The sequence below is a fragment of the Rhinolophus sinicus genome, chromosome 14 (genome assembly GCF_057876585.1).
Source record: "Rhinolophus sinicus isolate RSI-liver-muscle chromosome 14, RSI-T2T, whole genome shotgun sequence".
Lineage (NCBI taxonomy): Eukaryota > Metazoa > Chordata > Mammalia > Chiroptera > Rhinolophidae > Rhinolophus > Rhinolophus sinicus.
This window is the reverse complement of record NC_142514.1, coordinates 21649600-21670569: the sequence shown is the minus strand read 5'-3', so window position 1 is coordinate 21670569 and position 20970 is coordinate 21649600. Positions and strand designations below refer to the sequence as shown.

The 20970-nt window shown below is 54.8% G+C and overlaps 1 protein-coding gene across 3 annotated transcripts in view; it reads left to right on the top strand.

The window, feature by feature from the left end:
* Nucleotides 1–3051: 3051 nt before the first annotated feature.
* Nucleotides 3052–20970, top strand: part of COL16A1 (collagen type XVI alpha 1 chain) — a 50597-nt gene continuing 32678 nt past the window's right edge. For 2 of the 3 annotated variants that reach the window (XM_088790863.1, XM_088790861.1), the window contains exons 1-30: nucleotides 3053–3471; nucleotides 5015–5121; nucleotides 7072–7146; nucleotides 7256–7373; nucleotides 8259–8382; nucleotides 8694–8960; nucleotides 9560–9640; nucleotides 9815–9940; nucleotides 10678–10731; nucleotides 11038–11064; nucleotides 11623–11658; nucleotides 12682–12708; nucleotides 13841–13903; nucleotides 14158–14199; nucleotides 14334–14378; nucleotides 14471–14506; nucleotides 14870–14932; nucleotides 15283–15327; nucleotides 15411–15506; nucleotides 15676–15714; nucleotides 16348–16392; nucleotides 16552–16587; nucleotides 17075–17185; nucleotides 17589–17624; nucleotides 17858–17893; nucleotides 17971–18081; nucleotides 18453–18497; nucleotides 20275–20310; nucleotides 20458–20502; nucleotides 20787–20918. In XM_088790863.1, the coding sequence (XP_088646989.1) occupies nucleotides 5049–5121; nucleotides 7072–7146; nucleotides 7256–7373; nucleotides 8259–8382; nucleotides 8694–8960; nucleotides 9560–9640; nucleotides 9815–9940; nucleotides 10678–10731; nucleotides 11038–11064; nucleotides 11623–11658; nucleotides 12682–12708; nucleotides 13841–13903; nucleotides 14158–14199; nucleotides 14334–14378; nucleotides 14471–14506; nucleotides 14870–14932; nucleotides 15283–15327; nucleotides 15411–15506; nucleotides 15676–15714; nucleotides 16348–16392; nucleotides 16552–16587; nucleotides 17075–17185; nucleotides 17589–17624; nucleotides 17858–17893; nucleotides 17971–18081; nucleotides 18453–18497; nucleotides 20275–20310; nucleotides 20458–20502; nucleotides 20787–20918 (2070 nt within the window). In that variant the 5' untranslated portion in view covers nucleotides 3053–3471; nucleotides 5015–5048. Of the gene's footprint in view, nucleotides 3472–5014; nucleotides 5122–7071; nucleotides 7147–7255; nucleotides 7374–8258; nucleotides 8383–8693; nucleotides 8961–9559; nucleotides 9641–9814; nucleotides 9941–10677; nucleotides 10732–11037; nucleotides 11065–11622; nucleotides 11659–12681; nucleotides 12709–13840; nucleotides 13904–14157; nucleotides 14200–14333; nucleotides 14379–14470; nucleotides 14507–14869; nucleotides 14933–15282; nucleotides 15328–15410; nucleotides 15507–15675; nucleotides 15715–16347; nucleotides 16393–16551; nucleotides 16588–17074; nucleotides 17186–17588; nucleotides 17625–17857; nucleotides 17894–17970; nucleotides 18082–18452; nucleotides 18498–20274; nucleotides 20311–20457; nucleotides 20503–20786; nucleotides 20919–20970 lie in introns of all 3 variants that reach the window. The other variant, XM_088790862.1, reaches the window with a different exon arrangement.

Genomic DNA, 20970 nt, shown 5'->3' with positions numbered 1-20970 from the left:
GCCAGACCGTGAGGGACTTGGTAAGACCAAAGGAAAGATTGGCTTTTATTGCGGTTGAAATGAGACCCAGAAGATTGAAGCAGGAGAGTGAAACCAACAGCTACAGCTTTGGAAGGGACTTGCTGGCTGCTGGATGGGAAGTGGGGGTTGGGAGGATCCTGCCAATAGGGCAAAAGAGGGTAGTGGCTCGGGCAAGAAGTGGGTGGATGCAGGCTGTGTTTTGGGGTAGAATTGACAGGATGGTGGGGGTTGTGGGGGAAAGGGATGAAGCTAATGATAACTCCTGGGTTTTTAGACAGAGCAGCCAAATGAATTATGGTGGCATTTACTAGCATGAGGAAGACAGGGAGAAGCAGACCTGTCGGGAATAATCAAGAGGTCTGTTTCGGACATGTGTGATATGCCTGTGTGTCTGTGTACATATGCACCTATGTGCACATATTCCAGGACCATATCTGTGTGGCTGCGTGGGGGCTCCTGGCTCAGTTCTTGAACCAGGCTTTGTCTTGGCTGCTCACTTTCCTCCAGCCCCCAGTGCTGCCACTGCCAGAAAGGGATTCCCCAATGGCCAGCTGGGATGTTACGGTGGCTGTGCCCTTGGACACTTCTGACATCTGGGCATACTACCCCAGGCTCAGGAGGCCTTGGTATCTCCACCCGGCAGCGGCAGGCAGGCTCCAGGGCAGCTGGTGGTGATTAGCAGTGTTGATTACCTCGTGGCGATGCCATCTGGGGTGAGGGCGTTGAGCCCAGCCCCACGGGATGCCCTGCTTGCTGGCATGCAGGGCTTTCTGGGGCTGAATGCATGTGAATGTGTCAGCCTCGCTGCATGCATGCATGTATGTATGTGTGTCAGTGTGTGCGTGTCTAGTGAGAGTTTCTGTGAGTGCCACCTGTGTCTGTGTGGCTACTTGTGTATATGTTGTAGGTCTGCAGATTTCTCTGCTTGCATATATGAACAATTATGCCGATGGGCACATGTGTGTATTTCAATGTGTGTGTTTGTGCACACACGTGTCTGTGCATGTATGCATGTGTGTATCTCCAAGTACTTACAGTGCTGTGTGCATGCATTCTGAGAGTTATGTGCCTATGTCTGAGTATGTCCAGGGATATGTTTCTGTGGGTTCATCTGTCTTTGTCTATTTATGTGGAGGAGTATCACGCATGCATGTGTCTGTATGAACTTAAGAGCCTATATATGGAGGTGGAGTCTACACATATGTGTCGTGAGAAAGCATATCTGACTGCACGCCTCTGGATGTCTGTACATATGTGTCAGAGGGAGGAAGGGGCATGGGCACATTTCTAGACTGTGTCTATGATAGTGTGTCCAGGCCTAGGGTGAGCCCCAGGTTTGGCTGTTCTGAGCAACTTGGGGTGCGGTGGGAAGGTCTCTGGACTCCCCCTTCTCAGGTCCCTCCACTCTGGGTCCAGCCATCCCCTCCTGCCTGGGAGAGTCTGGGATATAAGTGGGGAAAGGGTAGGAAATGCCCAGAATGGCACAGTGGTTAAGAGCTTGTAACTGTGAGTCCAGGCTAGCTGGGCATGGGTCCCTGCTCCAACACCCACGAATCGTGTGATCCTGTACGAGTGGTGTTGTTCTTATGCTCCAGGTTTCCCCATCTGTAAAATGAGGATAAGAATAGAATTCTCCCTGCTGGGTGGCTGTGAGGATTAAAGGAGTTAGCTTATGTGACGTTCTTAACACAGAGCCTGACCTAGCTGTGCTGCCTATTATTTCCCAAGTGCCCACCACTGGGGCAGCCGCCTATGGCCAGGCCAGGCCTATGCCTACCCACTGCTCACGCCAGAGAGCCCAGAAAGCATCCCCCACACAACTTCCCGCCTGCTGAGCTCAGCGCTTCCCAGGCCCCACCACTGTCGTAGCCACATCTGGGCTGGCTTCTCAGAGGGACCACAGCGGGGCGCCTTCGTGGCCAGTGGTTGGGGTTTCCGCTGACTCAGCACCTCTGGCTCTGGAGGCGGGAAATCCTGGGTTAGATGGGGCCGTAGGGCCAGGGCTCTACCATGTTGCTTCTGCAGGAAACCGCTCCCCGCCAAATCAGAGCACTCCAGTTGACACCCCCCTTCACCACCACCCATTCCTAACACTCGTGGGCATCTTGAACTTACTTCTCTGGATCTCCTCAGCCTTGGTGCCCAGAAATTTGCTGCCTCCTCGGGGAGACCCTTGGGAGGGTCACCTTAACCATCCCCCTGCCTCTGGACAGAACTGGGCACATTGCTTGCTCCTTTCTCCTCAGAAGTCCAATCTCTTATTCAACCTCAGTTCCTCTTGCTTTCTGGGATTCTGAATATAAAGCAATGCCTCTGCATTGCTGGGTATAAGCTGGAATCCCAGCCTTACCCCTCTCACCCCACCCCTACCCCCACCCCCTCCTCCCACCACATTCACAATAGTAATGATCATAACAGTGAATATTCATTGAGCTCCTCATTTTTTGCCAGATCCTGTAGTAAGCATTTTTACAGACTTTAACTCATTTTCCTGCTCACAACAACCCTGGGAGGTATATAGTTCATTATTCCATGTTCCAGATGAGAAAACGGAGTCAGAGTTAAATAGTGAGTTTGAAGCCACAGAGCTAGAGCCGAGGACCAGGGGTTGGAGCTCTTCTAACCTCCTGGATTAAGGAAGAATAAGAGCTTCCACTTCTCTGGGAATGAGGCCAGAGTAGAAGGGGTTAATTTACCATCCCCTTGGGGGGGCGCCCTCCCCCCAGTTCAGACAGACCGAGGAACAGACTAACTGGAAATGTTAGGCCAAGAAACTGGAAAAAGCTGACCAAGGAGGCTTGGGCAGCAGCCACGTCACGGGTGCCATGGAACTGGGGAGGAGGGTCTCCACCCCAATCCCCCAGTCATCTGGAGGCCCAGCCAGGGAAGGGGAAGGGGGTGGCATAGGGGAGGCCCTTCCAGCTCCAGGCCTGGCTCTTAAAGGGCCGACCTCCCCACCCACCCACCTGCCCCCAGAGCCCCCTTGCAGGGCAGCTCTGGGCACGCAAGTTCCCGCCCTGCTGACTGCCTCGTTGGCTCACCTGGCGGGAAGTGGGAGGGCGGGCCTGGGAGGACGGCCAGGCCAGGAGTGGGGCTGTGTGTCGGCTGCCTCTGCTGTTTGCCGAGCCCCCTCCTGGCCCTCCCGCCCTCCTCCTGACTGGCGGGCGGGTCCAGCTGTGTTCCATTAAGCAGCGCTGGCTGGTCCCCAGCCCCCTGGAACCTCCCCTTCTTCCCCCACCCGGAGTGGCCAGCAGTCCCGGCAGGCTTGGGAGCCCGGCAGCATTCAGCCAGCATTCAGCCCCAAGAGCTTGGGACTGAGGCCAGCCAGAAGTGATCGAAGACCCCTCCTCCTCGCCCCCAGTGGGCCTAAGGAACCCAGGCCCTGCTTCCTCTGGCTGGCTGTGCTGGGCTGCTTGGATTACTCAGTGAGGTGGGGGATCTCCAGCCACGGTAAGTGGGGGTGGAGTGGGCTGCCTCCTGGCTCTAGGCTGAAGGGCCCCTTCTGCCTCTGACTTGCTGTGTGACCTGGGGCAAGTGGCTTTCCCTCTCTGGATCTCAATCACCTTCTCTATAGTGAGATGAGCTCTAAACTCCATCCCTGTTCTAACTCTCCCTGCCCGAAAGTCTGTGCCTTTGTATTGGAGAGGGATCGTCTCAAAAGCTTCTCTCCTTCTATCCCTATAGCCCCCTCTCCTGGCTGGGACCAGGGCATTGGAAGCCAGAGATCAGGACCAGGAAGGGGACATAAGCACATTAATGTTCACGCCTCCACAGGCATCCACATGCCTTGAAGAGTTGGCAACCCTTCCATTGACTGGCAGGAGGGGGAAGCCAGGATAGGGTTTGAGAGGTGGGATGTGCATGCCACTAGAAGGGGAGATGATGAATAGGGTGAGGGAACAGTTCTGCCCCAGGAAGAAGGGGCTTGGGATCCTATCTCCAAATATATTGAGATGAGGGGGTCCTTCCTGTTCTCATTCCTTATCCAGGACTGAGGGAGGAGAAAAAGTATTCCATTACAGCTGGAGGCAATGAGGTCAGACTTGCATAAGAACTTCCCAACAGGAAGTCCATTCATAGGCTGGCTGTGTGCACGGGTGTATGGGTAAGCTGATGTGTGTGGATATATCGGTGAACACGTGTCTCTGTGAGCATACCTGCGTGCAGGTAGGTTGGTATGCATACCCTAGCATGTATGTGTCCTTGAGTATATCTGCCTGTATATATCTGTGTGTGTCATGCTGACACATGCATGACTGTGTGTGTGTGCGTGCTAGTTGCCTGTCTCAGGGGAGGCTGGATGATGTATGGCTCTGCTGGTCGCTTGCTGAGCCCTCATTGATTTATCTGGATCCATCCATCAGGGTTTAATAAAACTAAAAGATGAGCATCCATCAGCACAGGAGGTTGGCAGCAAGGTCCTGACCCTGGTGACCCGCTCTCCCACCCATTGTACCCATGGGGGATGTAACTTCCTTGGCTCACATACAACCCTGTGATGCCTGCCAGGAGACTCAACCCAGTTGTCAGCCCCTGACCTTGTGGTTGCCTGGCAGGGCCTCCTGGCTAAACTGGGTATAGCTAGCCAGGTACCAGTAAGTACACAGGTTGATAACATACTTCCAAGTGTATTGGTAAATGCCTCCAGCTCTCCCAATTGACCTGGTCTTCTAGGACCCTTTAGATCTCTCCTCAATCCAGCAACTATCCACTGGCACAGCCAGATGCTGCCTGGACCCTCAGTCTCCAGCCAGGGTTCTGCTCTGGCTGGTCAGTATCTGTGCCGTAAAGTGGTTCACAATTTTGAATATCACCCCAGCCCAAACCCCAGCCCAAACCCTATGGCGGGGCCGCTGAGGGGACTGATGCCTGGCCGGACCTCTTGCCACTCCAGTACCAGTGCCTGGGCCCCACGCACTGGCTGCTACTTGCCCACATGTGGAATTGGGCTGTGTGAGCTCAGGAGTCCATCTTTCTGGTCTCTGATTTTCAGGTGCTGTGGCTGTGGCCAATCTCTCTGGACCAGGATGTGGGCATCTTGGGCTCCTGGCCTGTGGCTGCTTGGTCTCTGGGCTACCTGCATCCATGGGGAAAATACAGGTGAGACGACACACATGGATCAGGGTTCCATAGGCTTGTGACTGGCCTCTTGAGGTGCCAGGGCCTGGATACATATGTGACTGTGCCTGGGCCATGTGGCATGTATAGGACAGTCTGGGGGCTGGTTTCAGGGTGGCCTGAGGTGTTCGCACATACAAGCCTGTGCGAGGTGAGCTGGAGTGTGTGTTTCTGTCTGCATATTTGTATTCTCCGGGCCTCTCTGTGTTTGCATCTCAGAGTTACTCTGTGCATCTGTTCACATTCCTGTGTCTCTGTGTGTGAGAGAACAAACCCCCTCCCTAATGTATAAACCCACCCTGTGCACCGAGTGCTGGTAGGGCAGTGGAGTGGGGAGGAGCAGGCGGTGAGCTCTCCCTGCAGAAGGAAGCTGCATCCTGAAAGAGGCCCAGGCCCCTCCAATCCTTTCCATGGTGGAGAATCCATCCTCCAGCCCACGTGCCCCTCGTCCTCCACGGCTGGCCCTGGATCTCAGATAAAGGGCCCTCCTTAAGGTCCAGACACTGGATGAGACAGAGGGTGCAGCTTTCCAGGGCCCAAAGCCAGAGGAAGTTGACTGGGCAACTTGCCCTCCCTATTGGGTGCCCTCTGGGCTCAGTAGATTAACCTCCTAGCTGAGCAAAAATAAAACATCTAGAACCCAAATCCAGCCGAAGGAGGCAGAAAAACCAAGGTACAGATGTGGGAGGGATATGCACCCGGGTACATGTTGTGTGTGTACATACATGTTTTTGTATGTGTGCACGTGTGCCTTGCTCTCCTCTCAGACCTCACTGGGTCCCCTGGGGGATGGGGCAGAGAATTTCAACATTTGTAAGGAATCTGGGTCTATTGCCAAGGGGGTGAGTCACCCATTGCTGCTGCTGATGCTGAAGATAATCTTTCTGGCCAGACCTGGGGGAGGGAGACTCCAGTGGGGTCACTAAGCCCAGAGAGCCAGTATTCTTTCTTCCAGCCAGGTGGCCAGGGAGTCCAGTGCCCAGCTTTTAGGAGCGGTATTCACCACCTTGTCCCAGCTACCACAGTGCATGGATGGGAAGGCCTTTCTGATTCTGGCCTCTATCTCTCCTGCTGTCACACTTCTCCCAGCACTTCTGATCAATCAAGCCTATGCAGGAGGCTGACCCATGGTGCCCACCTGTCCCTTCAGGGTTTTGAAGACCTGGATTAAGCTACCCCCATCTCTAGGAGCTTTTGCCCCCTTAATAGACCCTGTCTGGAGCCCTAAGGCCCTAGGGGTTCCCTTGAGCTTGTGGTTCCCTCAGGCCCTCAGTCTCTTCTCATTGTTTCACAAGGTGGTGGTCCAGGCGAAAAGCCAATCTGTTGACTCAGACCTGTGTCTGGCCTGCTTGTCTGCTTTGGATGCAGAAAGTGGACCCCAACCCATTGTTGAGAACACTTGTACCAGCTGTAATTCACACATGTGCAGACATGCGTGTGCTTGTATGTAACACAGGGGTGCATGAACCTGACATTTCCTTACCCCTGAAGTGTTCCTCTGTACCCTACTTAGGTGTGTGTCATGGAGGGAGCACATGTGTATATACATAGCTTCCCTACTCTATCTGAGTTCTAAGGATGTCTAGAGTTTCTTTTATTCTCTCTCTTACTGGCCTGGATCCTGACTTAGGGACTTAGGGGATTTGATTTCTAGGGGATCTGGTCCTGCTCTGCTGTGAACTCACTTTGCAGCCTGGGGCCAGGCCATAGCCTCTGGGCCTCAGTCTTCCCAACTGTATACTGGAGGTCCTCCTGGCTCCCAGGGTAGCCAGGGTCAGAAGGCAAGGGGTGAATGCCGGCCCAAGGCATTGCCTGGCTAAAGGTATAGAGTGGGGACTATAAAATTGTCCTTCCTAGGGTCCCCATGAGCCTGGCTGTGCAGTTACCTCAGCCTGAGCTCACAGAATGCCCCACTGTTAATTTCTCTTCCAGGTGAGCAGTGCCCACCTTCGCAGCAAGAAGGACTCAAGTTGGAACACAGAAGCGACTTAGCGACCAACGTAACTGGTGAGTGTCTGTCTCATCCTGCTGTCCCCCCATTCACTTTTTTCCTGGAGTCGCCTGTACCCCTCCTCACCTGCCCAGCTGAGCTCTTCACCTGGTGTCTCACCTAAAGGCTTCAACCTCATCCGACGACTCAGCCTCATGAAGACATCTGCCATCAAGAAGATCCGCAACCCCAAAGGGCCTCTCATCCTGCGACTGGGGGCGGCCCCCCTCACCCAGCCCACACGGTAACAGCCTCAGAGTGACTGCTGGGGGTCAGTGCTGACCTCAGCCACACTCCCAACGACTCTGGATGTGGGGCTAAGCTCGGGGGCAACTGGGGGCCGTTTTGTCCTACCCCCTGCCTGGAGTCAACCTGGTCTCCCCTCCTGGGGCTTGCAGGGTGGGCAGAGAGGAGCTGCCTGGCAGGCCCACCCTCTGTCCCTGCCCTATCTCTGGCTAGCAGTTGTTGGAGATAGGTCTGCATCCTGTAGGTACCAGGAAGACCCCAGGATGGGGGTGGGAACCTGGCAAGAGTATGTGTGTGTGTGTGTGTGTGTGTGTGTGTGCGCGCGCGCACGCATGTGCACAGTACACCCTGATGCATGAAGTCCAGACTCCCACAAGTCCCTGGGTGTTTGGGTCCCTGCTGAGCTCTCCAGCCCCATCTCCTAAAATGTCGCCTTCCTTTCTTGCTTCTGTAGCCCTGCTGAACTCTTTTCATCTTTTTTCAGTCTCTCTCCTCCTACCCCAGGCCCAGTTATTCTCCTCAGGGCATCCTGAATTCCCTGGGGACACGTACAACAATTGTAATGAGATGGTGAAATTAGTCATCCTGGGGATTCTTTGTTTGTGGCCCCCCGACCCCCAGTCGGCCTTCAAGGCTCCCTGAGGACAAGCACCGTCTCTGTGTTTCCACCACTGTCATCCCCAGCAGCCAGACCCACACCTGGCACGTAGTAGACACTCAAAAAAAATGTCTGTAGAATGAATGAATGTGTATAGGTGTGTGTCAGTTTGGAGGTGTGGGCCTGTGTGTATCTTGTGTAGGTGCAACAGTCCTGCGGGCCCAGGGTGGGCAGCAGGTGGTCTATCCCCTGAGCCTCAGGGCACCCTCCCTGTTCTACCCCCAGACGAGTATTTCCTCGGGGGCTCCCCAATGAGTTTGCCCTGGTGCTGACACTATTGCTGAAGAGACACACCCACCAGAAAACATGGTATTTGTTTCAAGTGACTGATGGAGATGGGTATCCACAGGTGAGCCCCACTCCCACCCCCATTTCTCTTGGGACCTTGAGCAGTATCGGTACCACCCAACTTCTGTCCAGGCTTGGCATTTCTGGGGCCTCCCTGCTCCATCCCCACGCCCATCCTCGAGGCCACCCCCACCCCACCAACATGTATCACATTCTGTCAGGATGAACTGCTCTGTGACCACAAGTAGCATTTTTCCCTTTCTGGGCCTCAGTTTCCCTTCCTGTGAGATGAACTTGAGAGCCCTTAACTTTGCCCTGCTGTGGCTCTGGCACTCTGATTCTCTGTCCTGTATCTTTCCCAATTCCAAACAGATTTCCCTAGAAGTCAACAGCCAAGAGCAGAGCCTGGAGCTTCGGGCGCAGGGCCAAGATGGCGACTTCGTGTCCTGCATTTTCTCAGTGCCCCAGCTCTTCGACCTACGTTGGCACAAGCTGATGCTGAGTGTGGCAGAACGTGTGGCCTCTGTGCACGTGGACTGTACCTCAGCCTCCTCCCAGCCTCTGGGCCCCCGGCGACCCATGAAGCCTGGGGGTCATACTTTTCTGGGCTTGGATGCTGAGCAGGGCAAGCCCGTTTCAGTGAGTGCTCGGTTGGGCTCTGAGCTCTGCTCGCGCTTTCTGGGAGCCTGCGTACGCTCTCCGGAATCTGTATGTGACTAGGTCCTTGTCTTGCTCAGAATCCTCTCATGGTTCCCCGCTGCCCTCCAGATGCACCTGGCATTCAAGGCGCTTCATGATCTGGTTCCTATAACGTCTGCCACATCATCTTCCGTTCCCTCTCTCCATGCAGCTCTGCTCTGGTCAATTCCATTCTTTTCATCCACCTCACCTAGTACTTTCACACCTCCATGCCTCTGCCTATGCTGTTACCTCCACCTGGAATGGTTTTCCTTGCATACCCATCTGTTAAATATCTCCTGGGCCTTCAAGGCCCAGCTTGAATGGAGCCTCCTCTTCCCCCGCTCCTCTGGGCCAAAGTGAACATTTCTCCCTTTTTCTTGCACATGCAGTTTTGTTTTCCTTTTGGTGACAGCGATATTCTTGATGGTCTCTCAGGCCAGACTAGAAACTCTCTGAGGTCAAATCTTGGGGTGGAGCCATCTCTGTGCCTCATGGGGGGCCAGGACACAGAGATAATTACTAAAATGAAGTGAAACGGACTCGTGTGTCCCCTACAGTTTGACCTTCAGCAGGCACACATCTACTGTGACCCAGAGCTTGTGCTAGAGGAGGGCTGCTGTGAGATTTTACCAGGAGGGGTGAGTGGCCTGGCACCAGCACAGCTGGGGGAGGGGGGAGTTGGAACACTGCCTAGGGGTACAATGTGCTGGAGATGGTGGACAGGAAGGGGATGCCTAGAGATCTTAGGATGAGTGTGGGGGAGGGGGCTGTGCCTTCTGTGCTGACCTCAGCCCTTCCCCCACACTGGGCAGTGCCCTCCAGAGACTTCCAAGGCCCGCCGGGACACCCAGGGCAATGAGCTCATCGAGATCAATCCACAGACTGAGGGCAAGGTCTACACTCGCTGCTTCTGCCTGGAGGAGCCTCAAAACAGCCAGGTGGGTGGCACAGGCAAAGTGAGACTACCCTCCCCTGACCTGACTGAGGTCTACCACCAGGGTCAGTTGTGCCTGAGAGGGCACTGGAAGCCCTGCCTATTTCTGTACCACCCCATAGGATTCAGAGAGGCAGAGAGACCGCTCACAGAATGGCCCTGTGCCTGCCCGCCTGTTGGCATAGAGAGTTGTGCCCATCTAGCTCTAGCACTACCCAGACCCTCACTGATACCACCCTAGACCCTTCTGGTGAGGGCAGGATGAGGCTTGTACCTAAAGGCAATTTCTCCAAGATGGAATACCTGCTTCCCTCAGGACTTGCTCACTCTCCTGGGCCCAGTCCCAGCCAGTGCCAGGCTGGTTTTCTGCCCAGCACCATGGCCAGCTGCCCTGTTCACTTGCAGGTTCTTTAGGGGTGTCAGGGAAGCCCAGTTCCTCCCTTAGCCCCACTCCCTGCCTGGGCAAACTCCCTGCCTACTGGGCACCGTGCCCAGCCCTTGGCTGCAGGAACACAGGATCTCATTGATTCATAGTCTTGTTTTCTCCGACATCACGTGGGTAGGGGAAAAAGGAGGGGTGTCTGTGGGGTGCCCGGGGCCTGAGCTTCTCTTCATGTCCTGGGAGGTGCCAGATGTCAGGCTGAGGAGTACCTGGGGGCCATGCCCCTGCCTGAGTGCACCTTTCCAGCATAGGCCCCAGAACTTTCCTTCCTAGAATTCCCTGTTACTCTGTCTTCCCAGGTGGATACCCAGCTGACGGGAAGAATCAGCCAGAAGGCAGAAAGGGGAACAAAGGTAGAGATGGTGGGTGGGTGGGGGAGCCCGTGGTGCCCTCTGTTTGCCCTCCATGCCCTCTGTAAACTGCTTGCATAAGACACTCTACTCCCACGCTCTTTCCACCTGCCCCCACCCCTGGACAGAGCTTAGGATACATAGGTGCCAGCTCTGAGAAGGAAGAATGAGTGGGGGCGAGACAGACACAGTACCTGGCACAACCAAGGGCACTATCAACCGCTTCAGGTGGTTCTTGGGTAGAGGTGTTGGAAGCAGTGCCTCAACCCCTCCTTTCCCTGCTCATCCCCATGGCCTCTCTCCTCCCAGGCCCGTCAGGAGGTAGCTCCCAATGAGGTAAGCCTCCCATCTAGACAAGCAAAAGAGCTCAGTTGAGGAGGTGCCAGCATTAATCCTTTGGACAAAGCTTTTGTGGCACTTAAGCGTGAGCATGAGGTTTTTAGGATGACTACACAGCTCCCAGAATTCCTTGGGGGCCCGACACTAGGTCCTGTCTGCCCATTGCCTATTTTTGGGAGGGCAGGGATTCTGGCCCCTGACAGTCCTGCTGAATTGGCAGCAAATGTCCACGGGCATCATGGGGAGAGCCCAGGCCTTGGTCTTGGGACCCTTGATTATGGGCTTCATTCTGCCCTGACATGCTGTGTGATCCAGCGCCCATTGCTATTTCTCTCTGGGCTTCAGTTTCCTCATCTGAGAAATGGCTTGGTTCTGGGTGGGTGGGAGTTGAAGGCTGAGGCTTGTTTGATAGGATTTGTGTCTTCATGCTCACTCAGACTCCATCCAGGTCATACGTGGCGTTCTGTGCAGTTGGTGTGTGTATGCGGAGGGATGGGTGGAGGGGTTGCTCCCGAGCTCATAGCACTGACCTCCTAGCCTGTTCTTCCCTTTCAGTGTCCACCCTGTGTCCATGGTGCCCAGGAAAGCAATGTGAGTGACTAGAGGATGTCAGGGTGGGGTGGGCACTGGCTGGGAGTGGGCGTTGCTTAGAGGTTGGCTTGCAGCTTCCCGGTTAAGGACAAGGGGGTCTTTATGCACTTTGACACTCCCTCTCTGCCCTTCCCCCAGTCCTGGGCTTGACCCCCACCCCCACCCCCACCATGCCAGGGCTGAATGGAAGGAAGCCTCATGGCCTGTGATCTGGGCAATGTATTGGGGTCCAGGGTGGAATGGGGACAGGGTGGTGGCTGATGGGATCAAGATCTTGGTTGCTAATCCCAGCTTGGCACTCCCCACAAGAACTCAGGCCTGCTCTGCTTGAGGGTTTCTCACATTATCTTGGAGGATTGATTAGATATGCGGAAGGGTTCAGGGTGACACAATCCAATACTTGCCCCCAAAACACATGTCAAGGCCTCCCCTCCTAGCCCTCTCTAGCTGGCCCTGGCCCAGCCTCCCTCTGGGGGTCCAGAAGGACAAGGGGGAGGGGCTCAGTGCAAGCACAGCTGGTGCCTAACTGTCTCTTCAGTGGGCAGCATGAGTCACCATTTTCCCAAGATTTGACATTCTGAGCTGACAGCCATATTGGTCCACAAAGGGCGCAGCCTGTCTCCCCTCAGCTCCAAGCCCCTCGACCTTGGGGGATGTCAGGAAGTACACCCTCTGTTGCCTGTCCCTCTTCCCATTCAGTCCCCCACCAAACCTGGTAAGGTTGATAGTCCCCAGATGTGCAGGGGTTACCATGGCAACTGAGCAGCCATGTTATCATTGCAACTGGTGGGTGGAGCTAGCCAAAGCCAGGCAGCTTAGAAAAGGTAGGTCAGACCCCTCTGCAAGTTTAATAGCTTTAGGATCTGGTCAGCCTGCTGGTTGCCTGGGAGGCAGAGCAAGGGCTGGGATTCTGCCTGCTGGTCCTGCCACCATGCTGTGTGACCCTGGATAAATTGATAACTCTCTCTAGGCCCTTCATTTCCTCTCCCTCCTGAGATGTAATGTTCTCTGCTTTGTCCCCAGGTCACAATTGGTCCCTCTGGCCTCAAGGTGAGTCTCAGAGGGAGAGCAGGATACTCTTGCCTTCTTTGGTGGTCCCAGCCCATCCCACAGCATGTGACCCTGTGGCTGCATTTATATCAGGGCTACCTGAGCCTGTATATATGTGTGGTGATTAGGGGTGTGTGTGTGTGTGTGTGTGTGTGTGTGTGTGTGTGTGTGTGTGTGTTGGAGAGAGTGGGGGTTGGGCGTGTATAAGGATGTTAAGAACTGCCCTTTTCAGAGACCCTACTGCACATCAGGCACTGGGCCATACATATGCACATCTGGGACCTTCCTGAAACCCTCAAGCATCCTGTGGGGTGGGCATTATCATTTTACTTCAGGGAGAACTAAGGCCCAGCTGTGTCCACATGTATGAGCAAGTGTGTCAGAGTGATTGTGTGTGGGTTTGGCTACATGCATCTCTGGACACATGTTTGCACATGTGCAGCCTGCTGTCATGGTGTTGAGGGCTGAACTCATATACTTGTGGGCCTGACAGGACCACAGTGCTTGTGAGTAATGGGGTTGGCAGCACATATGCAAATGTGAGGTTGTTCAGTTGTGCATGCCCATGAATATATAATTCTTGGGGCTACCTTCATGTGCGTGCTGACAGTGCCAGCTCTGTGCTGAGCATGCTACCTATAGCATCACACCTTGAGGTAGGTGCTAACATGAACCCCATTTTATTGATGAAGAGACTGAGGCTCAGAGCGGTCACATGACTTGCCCTGAGTCACATACTAAACTGGCAGAAGCAGGATTTGAACTCAAGCAGCCTGATGCTCACCTTCTTGGGTGTCACACATGCCGCTCCAAGTGTGTGTCCATGTACATGCATCCATGTGCCCTTGGGTGTGGTGCGTGTGAGCTAGCATGCCTGGGTAGGGGTGTAAGGGAAGAGCTACCCTCTGCGTGAGACTATAGATTGCCAGATATAGCCTGTGGCTTGGGAGGGACATGTGGTTGAATGCATATGGAATCCATGTGCTGTGTGCCTAGTGGGGGTCGGGGGAGCTGCGCTCATTTACACAGCCATGTGTAGTGGATGGGTGGAGAAGACCAGATTGGGGAGAGCTTCCTCCAGGTTCCCATGTGCCCCTTCTGGTCCCAGCACCGGTTTTGTTCTCATCCACAGGGAGGGAAAGGTGAGCAGGGCCTGCCTGGCCCACTGGGCCCCAAGGGAGAGAAGGGAGCGCGGGTAAGTGCCCCAGCCATGGCTACTGCAGACCCTTCCCAGCTGTGCCCTGGGGGTGGATTGGGATGTGAGCCACCATCCCATGGTCTCAGACGGAAACCTGCAGCCTGGCCCAAATGGGGGATGAGGGCCAGGCTCTTTCTAGGGATTAGTGTGTGGAAGCTTCTGTTTGCCCAGGGCACCTGGGACTGTGGGATTCCTGTGCCTATCTTCCTCAAAACAAGGCCCTACCCCTCATCCCTGTTCCCTACCCCTAGGGCAATGACTGTGTCCGAATCTCCCCGGATGCCCCACTGCAGGTAAGCCCTGGAGGTGAGGACTGCTTTAGGGTGAATATGGGGTCAGCCTGGAGAAGGAGCTGTGCCTTTGGCAGCCCACAGGATGACCCTGGGCCAACCCGGGGCCCCTTTCAACACCATATCTCCATGTTCAGTGTGCAGAAGGCCCGAAGGGAGAGAAGGGGGAGTCAGGAGCCTTGGTGAGTGGGACCAGGGCTAGGGCAGGGTAGTGGGTCCCTGGCCCAGCCTTCACTTCCTTTTTCACCCCTTCTGTTGTGTCCCCTCATTTCAGGGAGCTTCAGGACTCCCAGGCTCCACAGGCCAGAAGGTAATGGGCCTGGATTTGGGGGAGTGGGTGCCAGGGAGGTCTGTGGGTCCTGTAGACATGAGGAGGGACGTGCCCAAAGTCTTCTCAGAGGATGGTGTCTGGGCATAGAATTGGCAGTCCTCTCCGACCCTCCCATCATGTCCAAATCCCCACCAGACCTAGAAGAAAGTGCCACAGACCCAGAGTGAGAGGTCTGACTGGTTTGGGAGTTCTTCCTGTTGTCTGCCTCCTGGGTGACTGAAGCCGTTTAATCTCAGAGACATCATGGGTCTAGAAGGCAGTTGTCGCTCTCTGAGATAGAGCTGCTTTGGTTCTTGCAGGCCCTTCCCTCAACCCCAGTCATATTGTCTCTTCCTTCTCCAGGGCCAGAAAGGCGAGAAGGGAGACGGAGGCATCAAGGGCTCCACAGGAAAGCCAGGCCGAGATGTACGGTGCTTGGGCCCCTCCCCACCACAACCCCCACAGCCCTCAGCATGGCATTTTGGAACACTGGACTTTAACCATCAGAATCCACCCCGATACCCATGCTCAGACAGAACAGAGACCCAGAGGAGACAGCTGTGCCCTAAGAGGCACAGCAAGGAGGGGGTCTCCTGACTCCCAGCCTAAGAGTCCCTGACCTCTAATGCCCTGCAGTTGACATTTGATGACCTCAGGGCATTGGGTGGAGTGTGGCTTTGGGGAGGGCCAATGAGTCTGTACCTGTCCCAGTGGGGGACTACAGCCCCAGGGAGATGGCAGGCCTCTGCCATTCTTACGTGCCCCTCACCCCCCAGGGCCGGCCAGGAGAGATCTGCGTCATAGGGCCCAAAGGGCAGAAGGTGAGCTGTGGGTGTCTGTGGGTTGGAGAGTGGGTGCTGGGCGGAGGTAGCAGCTCTCTCACACCCACATCATGTCTGACCAGGGAGACCCTGGCTTTGTTGGGCCTGAAGGGCTGGCAGGAGAGCCTGGGCCCCCTGGAAGACCTGGACTCCCTGGGATAGGACTTCCTGGGGCCCCGGTGAGTACCCCTTACCCCTTCTGCTGTCCTTTCTTTAGAGACCCTTCTCTTGCCTGGGTGGGACATAAGGCCCAGTCCTGGGTCCTGGTCTGGGGAAGGGGCTAGAATAGATCTCTCTGTAATGTGAGGCCCCTGGGAAACCTCTACCTGACATGTTTTCTGCCCTCAGGGGGCCCCGGGTGGCCCGCCAGGCCCTAAGGGAGACAAGGTAAGCAGAGACTGGAGCATGGGCTCAGGCGGGAGACCCATGCTTGGTGGGAGGAGAGGGAGTAATGGGGTCAGGGGGTGGGGGGCAGCTGGTGTGACTGATGTGTGTGGGGGAGGGGCTGGGCATTTCTCTGAGGAGGCGGGGCTTCATTCAGCCAGGCCCCTCAGTGGGGAGTGTCTCCATCCCAGCGGTTGTTGGCCTGTGAGCCTTGGCCTGGGTTCTAGCCATGGGGAAGGGGAGGCCGAAGTTTAGTAATGACCAGAGTGGCTTTCACTGGAGGACCGAAGCTCATTTTAGGGCCTTATACCTTAAGCAGAAAGCCCTGGAAATGTCTGTCTGTCTATCTGCTGTGGCTCTTCAGGGCTCAGCCAGACCACTTCCCAACCTGCTACAGCGGGAAGGGGTACCCAGAATCCTCACGTTTTCCCTTCCTTTGCAACCAGAAGGACTTGGGTTAGACATGGAGAAGGATAGGCACAGGAAGGGAGTGATTGCTGACCAAACAGATCAAGAGGAGATGGGAGATTTGGCAGAGATCGTCCTGCCATCCAGAGAGGGGCCTGGATGGGGAAGGGGTGAATGGGCTGAGGTCTCAGCCAGAAGCCTCCCCGTTAACCCTTCTTCTGACCACAGGGCAGCTCTGGGGCACCAGGAAAGGAAGGTCCTGGCGGGAAATCTGTGAGTGACCCCAATCTGTTGGGGGTGGGGGGCCGCTGCCCACCATGCCCAGGTCTGCTCTACCAAAGCCTCCCAGAGGTGGGAGGTTAGGTCCTCGGGCCCTCTCTTGGCTCACCAGTCCCTCTGCCATGGCACTAACACCTACTGCTTCTCCTACAGGGGAAGCCAGGGGTGCCAGGGCTGAAGGGAGAGAAGGTAAGTCCCCAGCTGGGTTGCCCCAGGTTGGGGTGGGAGTGGAAGCTCCTCTCTGGAGGTAACACTGAGCATCAAGGGCCTTGTGACCAGGGGTACTGGACCTTCCTCAGGGCGCTCCCCACCCCCACCCCTTTTTATTCCTACAGTGTGCATGTGTGATTACTAAATAGATAGCCTGGCCAGGGAATTACACAGCTGGGTTCATTTCCGCCTCTGTCACTCACGTGATTTATGACTATGGCAAGTTTCCACCTCTGTAAATGAGACACAGTGCTTTCTTATGGCTGGTTGTGAGGATGTAGTTTTGTGATGTCCCAGAATCATAAGTTAAATGAATGAGTCCGTTGAACAGAAAGCCCCTCCAAAGTTTCTGCTGTCCACGTTGGTGTTGGGGCGAGGGTGCTAGCCCACCCAATGTCTAGAGTTGCTTGTCTTTCCCAGGGTTTCAGCCCCACTTTGTCCACTCATGGTCTCTCCCTTCTGCTAGGGTGACCCCTGTGAAGTGTGCCCAACGCTGCCTGAAGGGTTCCAGAACTTTGTGGGACTCCCTGGAAAGCCAGGGCCCAAGGGGGAACCAGGCGATCCTGCATCAGCCAGGGTGAGTGTCCAGGGTGGCCAATGAGGGACCTCCATAAAAAAAACCTGGGGGCACCATCATGGAGAGGAGTTGGGCAGAGGGACTGGGTACTTCTCATGGTCATAGAGAGGTTGTGGGAAGAGGGTCTAGACGCTTAGCTTCGTGATGGGAGCTGAACCATAGAGTTTGAGGCTGGGCTAGAAGGCCACCCCAGGTCTCCATGGCAACCTCCCAGGGTTTCTGAGGAACTGCTAAAATGCCTTTTGGGCAAGCTGGGGTAGAGCCAACACTTATAGTAAGCAAGGCTCTGTCCTCCTCCTGGGACTGGGTGTTGGTTAGGAGTGGTGGAAAGGAGTGGGCAGGGCTGGGTTAGGGTCCTGGCCTGGACTCCCCACCCCATTCCCTCAAAGACGTTTTCTTTCAGGAGGGCCTAGGAGTCGTTGGACAAAAAGGTGATCGGGTATGTATAGGAACTTTCTGGTGGGATAGCTTAGCCTTGCCTCATTTCCTCCATCTGTTAGATGCTCGATGAGCTCTGGCTCTGAGGTGTTAACCTTGAATCCCCTGGGACCCCTGGGTATTTGAAGCATTCGTGCTGTGTGTGTGACATTGTTGTCCTCCTCATATATAGCTAGGCAGTTTGGGGTGCCCCAATACGCCCAGTTTCAGCTCATGAACCCTTTTTCCCTGCAGGGAGACCCTGGCATCCAAGGCCTAAAAGGAGAGAAGGTGAGGGAACCCTAGTTCTCTGGCTGCACCTCTCTAACTACTAGGAGACTTTCTGATCCCTTCTCTTCCTTCCCCAGGGCGAGTCCTGCTTGTCCTGCACCTCAGCTGTGGGGAACCAGCATCTTGGGCTTTTTGCGGGGGCCAAAGGAGATGTGGGCTCCCCTAGCTTCGGTTTGCCTGGCCTCCCGGTGAGTGACTGCTTCATCCTAGCCCAGCCCAGGCCAGCCCAGCCTTGCTACATGGTGGCCTCCCTGGCTTCTTAGGCCCCCGAATCTCAAGGTAGAGACCAGGAGGGAGGCCCTGAGGCAGGTGTCCCAGGCCTGCAGCCTGGTCCCTCCTCCATTCCTGTACTGCCTCGGGTTACTTGCCCCTGGAACTCCCTCTTAGAACCTCAGAGTGCCCAGCTGTATAACAGAAACAACTGTCTAGCTACCTGCAGGGCAATGGGATTCATAATTCTGAGCTGACTTTCCTCTTTCTGGTGGACACTGGGGCCCATGGGAGTTTTGGAGGGGTGGGAATGGGGAGATGCTGTGACTGTGACTTGATTGTCTTTCAGGGGAAAGTTGGGGCTCCAGGGCCAACAGGGCTGAAAGGAGAGAAGGTGAGACCTGGGTTAGGTGTCAGGGACACCAGGGTTTCTTGGCAGAGACAGGAGAGAAGCCCTGGGCAGGGAATTGGGACAATATAGACAAGAGATCAAACTGTACATCCACGGTGAAGTAGATTCATCAGTGTTTTGCAGGCTGGAGTCAAAGAATTTATTTCTGAGAGCCCTCATGTTCTTCAAGAGAATTCCTTAGTGTTGTATTTTTAATTTATTGATAATCTAAAACAATTAAGTACATTCAAGATGACCTCGTAATAAAATGATAATAGTACGTCTTTACCACTAATTATGTGCCAAGTACTATTCTAAGTGCTCGTATATGTATTCATTTGTTTCCTCCTTCCAAAACCTTATGGGGTAAGGACTCCATTATTCCCACTTTATGGGTGAGGAAACAGGTACAGAAAGGCCAAGTAAATTGCCCAAAGTCACACAGGTGTTTGGGTGCAGAAGTGGGATTTGAACCCAGGAAGTCTGGCTCCAGAGTCTGTAATTTGCATCACTTGACTTCAGTGCCTGAGTTAACATTTGTATTTATGGTTGCATTAGAGAAAAATCGTAGCATTGAATTTATGATGCAGTGTTATTCAAATGAGGGGTTCTGTGGGTGTACGAGTGTTCAAGTGAGAGAAGCACTGAAATATACGTTCAGACTCAGCTCTCCCAGGCATACCACTTGTTCTTTCTCAAACGGACCTTAGCACCCCTGCGCCACATCCGTTTCCTCTTCTGGTCTTCTCCAGCTCAGTAAGGGGCGCAGACCCAACTCCTAACACCCCATACCTGACAGCATCCTTGAGTCCTCCCTTCCCTGTGTCATCTCCTCCATCTGACAGCTCTGCCACCTGCATCTCCCCGAGCCACCCCCTCACTCCCTTCATCTAGGTCCCCATCGTCTTTCCCCTGGACAGTGGCACCAGCTCCCTGTGGGCCTACCTCTGGCCACTGCAGCTCTTCAAGAGTGCATTTGTCATCTGGTACCTAACATGGCTCTGTGAAAAGAACTTGGGTTACATTAGTTCCCTGCTTAAAATCCTGCCATGACTCAACTTTGTACCAAAGGCCTGCTATGCCTAAGAAGACCCTGCCTGCCTTTTGACGTCCATCTGCTTCTCCTCTCCCCATTTCCTGTGCTTTAGATATACTGTTCTCCTTCCATTCTGGAACGTGCCAAGACTGTTCCCACCTCTTAGAGTTTGCACTTGTGGCTCTCACTGTCCAGAACATTTTTTCCTCTCTCCCTTCCCCTACTCTTTCGTTGGCTGGCCTCATTCTAATCTTCCTGATAATTGTGCTTAATACTTATCTGACCACCTTGCCTCAGTGGCTTCTCCACCTGCTTTGCCTCGTCACCTTATTTATTTCCTTCATAGCACTCATTGTTATCTGCAGCAACTGTTGTCTAAAAAGTTCTCATTGGCCCCCACGAGTGTGTAGGCTCCACGAGGTGTGTTTGTGCTGTTCATTGCCACATGCAGGCACCTTGCCCAGTGTGCAGCACACACAGGCACCCGGTGAACCGTTGTTGGATAAGTGAATTCATGATCATTGTGTGCTGGGTCAGGGCTGAGGGTGGGGCTGGGATGCCGTGCATTAAGACTGGGGCACACACAGGCTGCCTACAGACTCCCCTGGAAACTTGGGTTCCCCGTCCAGGAAAAGAGGGGTAGTCTGGTGGTCCCAAGCAGCTACTTTTGTAGTTTGTGTTTGGGATTGACCTAGCACTATATGCCTTCTCACTTTGCCCTTATGTTCTCTGCTTTGCCCTCAGGGTGATTTCGGGGAGGCAGGGCCAGCCGGGAGTTCGGTAAGTGTGCTTGGGATGGCAGCAGCTCTGGGAAAAGGACAAGGTGGGAGGTGCTGCCCACTGCCAAGGAAATGACAAGCCTGGAGGCATTGCCCCAGCACGGCCCGGGGAGATGCTGGGACTCACACATGGCTTTTTATCACACAGGGGCCGCCAGGGCCAATGGGACCTGGAGGCATCAAAGGGGAAAAGGTGAGTCTGGGGACGTTCCCCGTGCCACAGCCAGGGTGAACTTCCTCGACAGACACTCATCTTGCTCTCCTTCAAACCCTCTGAGGCGCCCCACTGCCTCACAGCGGACACCTTAGCATGGAGTTCAAGACCCCTGGTGACTTGGCTCCCGCCTTCTTTTTTTTAACTTGTTCTCTTGCCATCTCTCTTGAGAGATCCCTTACCCAGTGGAGTCAGGCATGGCTACATCTCCCGATGCCAAGCCTGGCTTGGGGCACCCCCAACCCTGTGTCCTTGATTGGCAGGGGGAGCCTTGTGAACCGTGCGCAGCTCTGTCCAAACCTCAGGATGGGGATGGCCACGTGGTGGCCTTCCCTGGCCCTCCTGGAGAGAAGGGAGAGCCTGGGCCTCCAGGCTTTGGCCTGCCAGGAAAACAGGTGAGTTTCGGGGCCTCTGGAGTGGGGATGCAGACAGGGCTCAAGACAGGGT